The 12,407-nt window shown below is 36.7% G+C and overlaps 1 protein-coding gene across 1 annotated transcript in view; it reads right to left on the reverse strand.

Moving 5' to 3' along the window:
* The window catches only part of USH2A (usherin), a gene marked incomplete at its 3' end in the record, with an annotated part of 393,893 nt that overhangs the window by 219,605 nt on the left and 161,881 nt on the right, over nt 1-12,407 (reverse strand). The window contains exons 27-29 of the mRNA XM_084283630.1: nt 9,387-9,590; nt 9,179-9,259; nt 6,670-6,855 (exon numbers count right to left, since the gene is read on the reverse strand). Coding sequence (XP_084139756.1) covers nt 6,670-6,855; nt 9,179-9,259; nt 9,387-9,590 — 471 coding nt within the window. The remainder of the gene's footprint in view (nt 1-6,669; nt 6,856-9,178; nt 9,260-9,386; nt 9,591-12,407) is intronic.

The following is a 12,407-nucleotide window of genomic DNA, read 5'->3' on the forward strand; positions in this document are numbered from 1 at the left end:
TGCAGCACTATCTGGCATGTGCTCTGTGGCTGATTTGGCTGTTGGTACCCTGTCCTTCCATGCTGACCGTTGCCCCAGGTCTTGTGGGACCCTGTGCCCACCACTGTAGGGCCTGGCCCTGGGGCTGTCCCCCACCACCTCCTGACTTTCAAACCCTACAGGAGGCGGTGGTCAGGGTGACCCTGCAAGTGACTCCAAAACCCACTGCCCCAAGCCTCTCAGCAAAGCTTTGTGGGGTTTGGCAGGCAGACATAGCTGCTCTCCACTGCTTGCTCAGGCGTGGCAGAGCTCTTCCTCCTCAATTCTGCTAGAGGGAGCTCTCCCCTGGCAGTGTTTCTCTGAATAGTATAGTTCCTCTCTGAATAGTTCCAGGCTATCAGTGAGCTTTCCTTCACCTACTCGTGAGCCCAGGCCTACCAGTCGCTGGCAGGAGGCCTGACTTCCTGTTCTGAGAGGAGAACCAGCTAACCACTCTAATTAACTATATCAAACCACCAAATTAACTTTTCCTGAGATAGTCATCTACCAAACACTAAAGTCTAAAATATAAAACAGTAAACATAAGCACATGTCAGGGAATGTAAAGAAAGGTATTTGGATGGAAAATCGTAAACAATTTTCTCATCATCACATGTGCAGCCACAATTTCAGAGCTTGGAAAAAAGGAAAAAAATACAATAACCATATGAAATTAAAAAAGAAGTCTGTAGTGAGGAAAAAAAAGGTCTGTGATTTTTTTTTTTTTTTTTTTTCTGGATATCTTTCTTACTATATGCAACTTTCACTACAGTTCTTCATTGCAGAGTGTCCAGAGAAGGGTACCAAGATGGTGAAGGGCCTAGAGGGGAAGACATATGAGGAGCAGCTGAGGTCACTTGGCCTGTTCAGCCTGGAAAAGAGGAGGCTGAGGGGAGACCTCGCTGTGGCCTACAGCTTCCTCACAAAGGGAGTGGGAGGGGCAGGCGCCAATCTGTTCTCTTTAGTGACCAGTGATAGTACCCACAGGAATGGTGTCAAGCTGTGACAGGAGAGATTCAGGCTGGATATCAGGAAAAGGTTCTTCACTGAGAGGGTTGTTGCACACTAGAACAGGCTCCCCAGGAGCGTAGTCATGACACCAAGCCTGTCTGAATTTAAGAAGCATTTGAACTGTGCTCTTAGTCATATGGTCTGAATTTTTGGGTAGACCTGTGTGGAGCCAGGAGTTGGACTCAATGGTCCTTATGGGTCCCTTCTAACTCGGGATATTCTCTAATTCTATGATTGCCTGTCACTGTGAGGTGGCAAAAAAAAAAACTTGCAGATCTCCTGAATTCTATGATGACACTGATTTGAATGGTAAAAGGTATTTCTCTTATGTGCTTGACAATGGAAAATATTTTGCTAGAATGAGTAAATGCAAAAGGCCATATCCTATCTGAAGGTTGTCTAAAGAAGGAACCATTTGTGAAAACAGAATATACAGCGCATGATACAGAGTACATGAGGATGCTAATTTAAGCACTGAGAGTCAAGAAGAACTCAAAGAGAAGTTTAGAGGAGTTATTTCTCATGAGCTGTTTTCCATGTCACACAGTGGGGTGTTTATGTGTATTTTGAGAATTAATAAAGATGAGAAATGATCACCTTGCTGGATTAATTTTGTGGTAGTTAAACTGCTAAGACACACCAGACAAACCTTAAGGCTGAGTAATAATCCCCTCTTCATTCTCCCCTAGATGTAATGAGACACTGTGGGAAAGTGGATGAACAGAAAGCACTCTAAACTTTCCCACAGCTGAAGCCAGTTAGTAACTATCTCACAAAACTAGATGTTTAAATCAGCTTTTGAAAGCTATCTTCTCTGCCTAAGCACAGGAGGCAACTTACAGCCAGCCATAGCAGAAACCACTGAAATAAAGGATTGTATTAAAAGAAAGATGAAATTGGTGCAGAATCAATAGGGGGTTTGCTTTGACTTACTGATTTTCCTAATTGATATACCAACCTGATAGACTTCTTCAATGAGTTGAATAAATTCATGAATGAGGAAGTGGATGTTATCTTGATTTTACAGCTTTTGACACTGTCTCCCATAACATCCTCATAGACAAGTCAACAAAGTACAGGTAAGTCAACAGTGAAGTGGATTGAAAGCTGGTTGGGTAGCTGGACCTGTTATGATCAGTGGCATAAAATCCAGTTGGAGGCAAGTCAGTTGCAGTGTTCACCAGGGGTGGATACTGGGACCAAGATCGTTCAATGTCTTCATTAATGACCTTAATGATGAGGAAGAGTGTACCTTCAGCAAGTCTACAGACATTATAAAAGAGCCACTAAGATGACTAAAAGACTGGAGCACACCTCTTATGAAGAAAGGCTGAGTGAACTGGGACTGTTAAGTCTAGAAAGGAAAAAGCTCAGGTGTTATTGTGTATAAATACCTGATGAGAGGGAATGAAGGAGGAACCAGCCACTTCTCAGTAGTGTTCAATGACAGGACAAGAGTCAATGGGCACAAACTGAAAGAGAAAACTTCATCTGAATGCAAGAAATTTTTTTTTTTTTTTTTTTTTTTTACTTGGAAGATGGTCAGGCACTGGAACAAATTGCCCAGAAAGGTTGTGGACCCTCCAACTGTTGAGATTTTCAGAACAAAACTGGACACAGTCCTGATAAACCTGCTACAGCAGCTGACCCTGCTTCAGCTGGGGGCATGGGCTGGATGTGCTCAAGAGGTCCTACTCAAATCCGATGATGGTATGATTCCACAATATTCTGGATTCCAAAGAAAATTAGAAGCATAAGATACCCATTGTCCACATATAAATAGTATGTCTAAAGCTTCTTTCATTTGTTTATATACCGATTCTAATTAATATTCTGAATTTTGATAGCAGCATAGTAATGGCATTTGGAATGCACTGGAACACAGAGTAAAGCAACTTTCAAAGTAAAAAAAATTCTTGTTGCGATGACCTTGTACTTTTATTACTCTGCTTAGTGTGGGTGGCCACATGCGTAACATTTCAACATTATTACATGTTTTTTCTCAAGACAAGATGGGCTAGCACAGTATTCCTGGAACCCCAAGAATTTACACTCTAACTTGACAATCTAACTTGAAGCAATCTAGAATATAACTCCTGAACAATGTGTTGATATGTACTGCCTTACACAGTAAACTTTTGGTTCAACAGTCAGTCCTCATTTCAAGGATTTAAATCTGCTGAATATTCCTTTCTTGAATAAATGTAAATAGTTTGTGATTTTGAAGATGAAAAGGTTTTGAAGGATTTTGGTTCCTGAGGAGTTTTATGCTTCTTGAGAAATAGGCTTTTGGGACAGTGATATTATGCTCATTTGAAGGCATGCTTTAGTTTATTTATTATATTTAGCTCAGCTTTTCTTCTTGGCAGAGGTACAACAGGTTCTTCTGAATTTGACACACATGGGACAGCCTTCTAGAGGATAGGTAATACTATTAATAATTTTTTGTTACTGTGCTCCAGCTATGTCTCTGAACCCTGCTGCACAGAACAGATCATAGTAATGTTAAAAAGAATTTACAGTCTCAGTATAAAACAAAATATATCAGATGGTTATAAAAAGGTGCAGGGAAAGAAAATAAGATAGAGTAAGATAGAGAGGGCTTGACTGTGCCCTCACATAACTTTGCTATCAGTAGCTTAAATGTTGTCTAGGCTTAACAGTGAATGAAAACCTGAAGGAAGGAGTAGAAAAACACAAGAGTTTCTTCACTAGTGATACTACCAAGTTCTGTAGTGCTTTTCTCTCTCCTTTTTCTTTAGCCCAGCTGTTGAGACTACTGTAGCATCTTCTTGTGGAATTCAACAAAGGAATTTCTAAAGAAATAGTCCCTGAAATTAGGGAGAAAATTAAATACAATCTTCCAGGGAAACTCAAAAAAATAAGCAAAAGCAGTATCTCCTGCTGGGGTTCTGTTTGTATGTTAAATTTTGATAAACAGGATTCAGCAGGGAAAATCAAGCCTTTTCTTGTGATTTAAGGCACCCGATTCTCCCTTCTGAAACATTGTAAGGAGCTGGTAATGTAAAATATGCTCATGTGATGAAGAAAGGCTATTCAATTGCATTTAAACTTACTTGAGATATACTATTAGCAAATGTTATTTTCAGAAAATTAAAATCTGTTAAATTAAATTCTGTCTGTTACCTGAAAATTGAGGTTCTGAACAGAAGGGATTTTTCCAAAGTCATTTTGTTTCAAAATATGAGATGTAAATAAAAATTTAAAGTTGCAACTGAAAATTCTCCAAAACATCAGGAGTCTTTCTGATCTATCACTTTGCTTGTGCTTTGTGGAATGTTGTTGCATTCAATGCTCAGGGACCTCTAAAGGAAGCTACACTGAACACTTGACATCATAAGCAACTCCAGCAATACCAAATAGCAAAGTACTCAATATGGTTTGAAGGCATGAAAATTGAGATAGGAGAGGGAGAACTGCTGTGTGCAATATCTGAAAGATTTGTGTTGTCTAAGGAAAAAGTTACTTTCTTTAAATGTGTGATGACCTCTGTGCTATGAAACAGAAGAGGTGGAACCATGTTGCAGACTGTGCAGCATTTTCTTTGAACTTTTTGAACTTTTTTTTTTTTTTTTTTTTTTAACTTTTAACTGTGGGTTAAGGGGGAAGGCCAATGAGTCAGATGTCCTGGTGGGCCTCTGTTACAGACTGCCTAATCAGGCTGAAAAGTCAGCTGAAATATTCTACAAACAGCTGGGAGAAGTCTCACAATTGCTAGCCCTTTGTTCCCATGGGAGATTTCAACTTAATGAGATGTCTGATGGAAATACATGTACAACACAGCAAAGAGGAAACAGACTAGGAGCTTTCTAGAATGTGTAGAAGATAACCTCCTGACAGAGCTGGTGAAGGAGCCAATGGGAAATGGTGTCCTGCTCGACCTTTAGCTTGCAAATAGAGAAGGACTTGTGCGTATCATGAAGTTTGGAGGCTGTCTTGGGCACATTGATCATGAATTAATAGTTTTTGATTCTTGGAAAAGTAAGGAGGACGGTTAGTAGAACTATCATCCTGGACTTCCAGAGGGCAGACTTCAGCCTGTTAAGGAGACTGGTTGGCACAGTCCCTTGGGAAGCAGTCCTGAAGGGCAAAGGAGTCCAGGAAAGCTGGACACTCTTCAAGAAAGAAATCTTAAAGGTACAGGAGCAGGCCATCCCCACATGCTGAAAGATAAGCCAGCATGGAAGAAGACCATCCTGGCTGAACAGAGATCTGGGGCTAAAGCTCAGGAAGAAAAAGAGGGTTTTTGACCTTTGGAAGAAGGAGAAGGCCACTTTAATATAAAGAGAAATCTTATCCTTCTGCTTCCTGAAAGCTGCATGCTGATACCTCTTACCTGTCCAGCCCAGTGTAGACTTTCTCATAACCCTAACATGCAATCATGGCATAATACTGACAAGAATTAAACTAAATTTCAAACATCTGTTGTTCATAAGCCATCTAATTCATATGCTTAGAATATACAACATAGATAAAGAGTATTCAAACAAAAAGCTTCATCAAACAAATCAGAGTATGAAAGCCCATGCAGTTTTGGTATTGTAGCACATTACTCACAAATAGTCAAAAGAGCTTTCAAACCGAAGAAGATAAAATATGTTCATGCTTGCTCTTGAAAATTTATATCTACATTATAGCAGAGAAACAACACAAAACATACATATTTATGTAAAAACACTAAGCACATATTACCTGGGCTTCAGGAAAGCAGCAGTAATATACTGCCAGAGGGTTAAGGCACTTTTTGCAGTTGTTTTATTCCCTGACGCCAAGCCACATCAAAGCATCAGCTTTGAGTATTATGTCATTAGCAAGTTTTTATTTTTTATAAATTATATAATTAATTTTACAGAGTATATGTAGTGAAAGTAAGTGTAAATAAGAAAATAAGACTCTTCTGCCAGGAAGAAATGTCCCAAAATGTTCTCTTTGTAGTGGACAAAGAGTTTACTGTTTCTAAAAATGTCTGCCTCCTACAGGTAAAAAAACCAAGAGACCAGAAAGCACACCTCATGTGCAGTGGTTCATACAGCTTCTGTTCACAACCCACAGTTCAATGGTGACCAAATCCAATAAACCCAATGACATAAATTCCTTCATTCTATAATAACCTACCTCCACTTCCCAGTATTAGCAAGCAAAGCATCTGATTACCATACATAAATGCATGCTAGTTCCCACTGAAATCAGTTAGGTTGACATGGTCAAATTTAGGCAAGTATATCAAGTGCTTTGGTCTGTCAGGTCAAACAGAATCTTATGGGACTCAGGTTTAAAGTTCACATAGGTGAACTGGATGTAAAATGAGGGGAGAAAGAAACATCATGTATAGTAAGTAAAAACAAACAGTAAATATTCCCCTCCAAAATTATCACTGGGTTGGGAAAAAAATAGCTTAAAAAAGAATATTTGTAGTGTTTGAGATGTATTTCTGTTGTTCCTTGAAGTCAGTACATAGCTATGTATGCAGATGCTGACAACACATACCTCCCATCCAAATATTATATATAACCTGTATACACGAAAATAGACAAGTAATACTTCATAGCTCAACAAAAGGAGGTATAAACATGCTATGTTATTAGATGTGCCTAGAAAGTGGTACTTGACAACATTTACCTGTGAGCATAGTAGTGTCAGCAAGCTCAGCACTAGTGATGGGTACATTGGGACCATCCTCTTCATATGCTTTCAAAATGTACTTCTCAATTACACCTATGACCCCAGCAGGTTTGTCCCAGGTGACCTCAATGCTGTAACCATTTATACTGTGAACTCTTGAGGGAGTTGGCACATTTTGTGGAACTGCGGAAGGATAAAATAGAAAATAGAGAAAATGGCAGTTCTAAGGAGACTATTGCCCCTATTCTTCACTTTTAATGGCTGCAGTAAATCAGACTCAACCATTAGCATAAATACAATTTATTAGAGTTGTAACTTTTCAGCATTGATTTAATATGACTGCACATCTTGAGCTATTCAGTTTAAGCTATATTTCAAAACCATCAAAACTCCATCTACATAGCATTCCTTCTCATCTTGTTGAGGTTTTCCAAAAACATTTAATGTATCAAATATATTTAAGCATCACTCAAAAAGAGGATTTGGATTGTAAATAGCTAACAAATGCAGGTTTTATAATCATGCAACTGAATGAAGCAAGATGTTACTTCAATACAGAAGGGTTTGGCTTTTATCTGTTGGATATCTAAGCCACAGAATGCCACAAATATGGAACATCTCTAAAACTGTGCACCTTCATTTACAAAACTGCTTCAAAAATTTAAACTTACTAATTTACTTGCATGTTTGCAAAATGCTGGACAACTGTCTCAGGGCAAAGCAGACACTTCTTAGGCCCTTTTGCAAAAACCCTTTGCTTCTGATCATTCCATAGGATTGGGGGGTGTCAGTGGGGAGAAAAAAGACAACTGAAGATGTTCAAAAGAACTGGAAAGCCAGACTCATGTATGCATAATGTTACTAATAAAAAAAAAAAAAAAAAAAAAAAAAAGCATCCCATTTCCCATAACCTTTAACTATTTATTAGATATTGCTATACCAAATAAAGGTCTGTCCAGTAACAACTTCATCACAGATGACTGCACAAGGGATACAGAGGAAAGGCCCAAGGAACACTATGGCAGGATGATGGATGATGAATTTGCTGTAAATGCATGTGGTCTCCCTAGCCTTGCTGATATTCATTTGCTTTTCTCACCATCAAATAACCACTCTTTTTTTTTTTTTTTTTGTAATTTTATTGTTTAGTTTCATTAAATATAAATGCGGACATTGTTTGCTATTTTTTTTCTGATTTTTTTTTGTTTATTTCTGATAAGAAAGGTACCAGAATGCAAAACATAAAAATACTTGGAAGTAGTAATGCCTGTATAAAGAAGGAATGTGATAGTCTAGGAAAGTTTCGGTTACTACAGTATTATATTGATTTTATTAGTTCTGAAATGTATTACAGGGCAAGGTAAGGTACTGTATAGCAGATGTTCTTCTCATAAGGGACATCTCAAAAACAACTCAAAAATAATTAAATAGTGCAATTATTCTCCAACCCTAGGGAACATGTAGTTGCTCAATGCTGTGGTCAGCTTGCAAACAAATTTATGGGAAAACCTTCTGTGGTCAGAGAGTTGATATGAAAATATATATGCATCTTCTTTCTTCTGGGTGGTATGCAAAATAACAATGCTAAGTTGTGTAGGAGTGCACTGCAAGTCAAATATTAACACAGGGCATTTTTATTTTTTTTTTAAGATTGTACATTGACTATCTTGCATCAAATGAATTCTCTGCATTAATGGAATGCAGTTAGAAAAAGTTGGAAAAGTTGAGTAAATAAAAAATGCAGAACTGTAGGCCTTAAAACTTTCTGGCTCAATAAAGTTTGGGAAAAAAAAAAAAAAAAAAAAAAAAATGTCCTTTAAATTCTCTTCATGAAATGTAAGACAAATGTGATCTTTAAGGCTCAGCAGGTATTATGTTCCTTTGAAACCCTTTCCACAAGGCACATGTTGCTTTTCTGTTAAATATTACTGTATTTTCACACACAATCTACAGGTTACTTGTAAAAAGAATCCTTCCCCCATTCTCATCATTCAACAGCACTGAGCAGCATAGCCATGTGCAGGCAATGTAAATAAAAGCTTGTACTAGACCCTCTTCTCACTAACTACATGGCCTCTCATCCTCCACAGCTTGCTCCTGCTATCTCCTTTCTCTGCACTTGATTTTGTATCACTTGGTTATACATAGGAAAAATAGAAAATTTACTTCCTCTAGCAGACTTCCATAATGTGAGTTTGGATATGCACGTATCAATGTGCCTAGATGCATGTCTATATATGTGGAAATTTTTTGCCTGAACACATTATAGCTGAAATAAGACAGTAACTTGCTACCTATCCAAAGCATCAAGCAGTTTTGGCCCCTTTAGAAATACTATGCAACTTAGACTGCTCAGAATTGTTGTGGGATTTCCTCTAACCTAACATTAGGTTAGATTAGGTAGCATATGGAAGAAAAAAATAAAAAAGATATAAGTAAGCCTTAAGTATTAAGGCTTACATATAAGTATTATATATAAGTATAATACTTGTATATAAGTATTTACCTGATTCTCTTGTACGAACATGGGTCCATACACTAGATACTGATCCTCCTTCATTTGAGGCAACCACCCTATAAAGGTATTCTTCAAAGAAAACAGAGAAACATAAAAGGGGAGAAAAAGAAAAAAAAAAAAAAGACTGAACACAGTAACACATTAATACGGAACAAAATAAAAATGATGTATTTTGTTTAAGGAACCAATGTGTTACCTGTAAAGGGTTGTAGACCATTCTCATAAACACTCTGCTCTTTTCCTCGGTATACTAGGATGGAGTCATTTCCCCTGCAGTTAACAGCACTGTCAGTTGATAGGCATCCGTCCAGATTGACTCTGACAGCGCTGCTGGACACAGATGCCAAGTTAACGACAGCACCTCGTGTAAATTTAACATCCTTCATGCAACCACCGAAACCTAGCAAACAGTAAGGGATTAGTATCACATAAAGAGCCTCAGTCATTAATTAAGAGTCATTTTTGTTCCTTTCAATTCTATATCTTCAGCATTAAAGACTGTACTGTGAAAATGTTAATTTCCAACATGAGAATTGTGTCTCCCCTGTCAAGACAAAATGTTAGTCAAAATTCTAGTGTGGAATTCTTGCCTTACTGAACTGTACTTTCATTGTTACCAATTCCATCCCATGACAAAATACTTGTTTTCTGCTCCATCCTTCTGCCTTTAAAATTATTACCATAAAAATGATTCTGAATTTGAAAATCAGCTTTCTGTTGCTTGCTGATGCTTTGATACATTCTCTTCAAACTGAGAATATGTAGATTAAAAACATACTGAGGAGATGACAGAGGTATATCAGATCATTCTAATACAGGTATATCTGGTATACTGCTTGCAAGCATATTCTGAAATTATAACCCCCAAACTGTTTGGTTACTTGAAAAAATTAAGTAACTTTTATACTTATTTGTATATATGTGTACATAGATGGTTCAGTGTGTGTCTTGCATTCTTACCAACATTATAAATATGTTAAATTAGTTATTTGCAAAAAAAAAAAATCACAAAATTTCAGGGTGCAGTTCTTCAAGTTTCCTTATATTTCTATGATATAATTTATAAATAAATTAATACATAGATGTAAAACAGTTCTCAGATCTGGGTAAAGTTCTGCAGTCAGTGGTTAATGTAAATCCAATGGAAACAGTAACCAAACTGAAGAATTCAGTTCATTTTAGTGTTAACTTTGCAAATTAAAAATCAGTCTCTCAGAGATCAATGCTCTTTTTCAGCTTTGTGCAAGCATTTATAGATTTATATCTACATTTATATATAGATATCTAGATAATATATATTTATATAGATATATAATTATATATATTATATCTATTCATGTATATATATATTTATAGATATATATTATATATATTTTATATATCTATCCATTATATTATACTATATATCTATTATATCTAAAGGCTTTTATAGCCTTTATTTCTACAAGATGGAAGATGAAAGCAGTATTCACGCTTAGCCACCTGAGTTAAGAATTCAGAAGAATCCAATATTCATGCATAGTTCATGGAAAAAGGAAGTGGCATTGAAGGTGGATACCTATTTTGAATAATCCTATAAAACACCTTCCCTCTTCACCATGCTGGGAATTGAGAGATACTGCTTTTTTAAATAGACAAATCTTAACTTAAGCTCAACCTGTACTCCACAGAGATTTGGTTGGTTTCTGTGTCTGTGGCAGAGGAAAGAATTAATCCCAGTCTCCACAAGCATCTTAATAATGAGACAAAATGAAGCATTCCTTTATTTGTGATTGGGATGCATACTACATAACCTATTTTAATCCCTTATTATTATTATTATTATTATTATTATTATTATTATTATTTAAATATCATTCTAGATGCATTTATCACTATTTATAGACTTCTGACATCAGCCAAGTAGTTTTTTGTTTATGCTCAGGAAGCTGCAGAATAAATAATCACAGTACAAATTCTCACAAACTTTCCTGCCAGCTCCCCTCCACAGTGACTTCTCAGGACTACATGTGATGTGTCATGCAAAGGCCCACAGCCTCTAGCTGAAATTTCTTAAAATAAAGTATGTGACATAGAGAAGAGGGGTGGGAGAGAGAGGGGAGGAGGAGGAGGATATTTATCCCTTGCTTGAGGTGAAGAAAACAACATGCATTTTTTCCAAATTTACTACCAAGCAGACATTAATTGAGAAAACCTTTGGTAAATATTTATTAACATGGGAAAGTCTCCATATTCCATTTATCATATCAATACATAATTATATTCCTAAATAAAAGTACATTTCAAAACTCTATGTTTTAGGGAGTTGTATAAAGCAAAATTGAAATAAAAAGGATTAAATAAAAAGTATATTAAGTATGTAGTGTTGATAGCATGTTTACTACTAATTATAACAGTCTAGTAACACAAGCTTATTTCAAAGTGACATTAAAAAAAGCAAAATACAGATGTAAATACTTTCTGGACTGTGTGCCCTAACATCCTGTGGACCTATGTCCTGTTTCAACCTTATCTCCTTTCTTTTTGCTCAATCTTGCCATTACCAATATCATTCTGATTGGTCACATGGATAGAAACTGACAGGCTATATTTGAGAACGTGACAGGGTCAGACATATGTTAAAAATATTCACTTAAGCCAAAATTTTAATATGTGGATGTCTAATCTTGCTCATCTAAATCTTCATTTAGGAACACAAAAATATTTTTGTCATCAGAAGTTCTAAAACCAAATTTACTGCTGCCATCTTATTTTGCAGTGTGCTGGGCAAGTGGTGAAAAAAGTAACATTAACTGATGTGCCTGAATATTCACTTCAGGCATTTACTTTAGATGTTATTTTGCCCTAGATTCTTTGTTCACACATCCCTTTGCTGCAGGAACTGAGAATGCATTCACCAACAAGGCCATACCATCTGCTATGAGGCAACACTGTCAGGCTATGACTTGGTAGCTCTTTTGTGCCATAAAAATTGTGCATATGGAACCTGGAGGAAGATTAGAAAATGTGTGATACCTACAGCTGGAAGAATGTTTAAAACAATATTTTTGAGCTGTGAATGTTAGCACTTTGATTTGATTCAATCCGTTCTGTAGCTGTGAATTCACAAGGCTTCTATGAAGCTCTGCAAAGCTTACTTGAATGCATGCATTTAATGTGTAAAGTTACCAAATAGATTTCCCACTAAACACACACTGACTGCAATTTTTTTGCCCAT

Source organism: Netta rufina, assembly GCF_964035555.1.
Source record: "Netta rufina genome assembly, chromosome: 3".
Taxonomy (NCBI): Eukaryota; Metazoa; Chordata; class Aves; order Anseriformes; family Anatidae; genus Netta; species Netta rufina.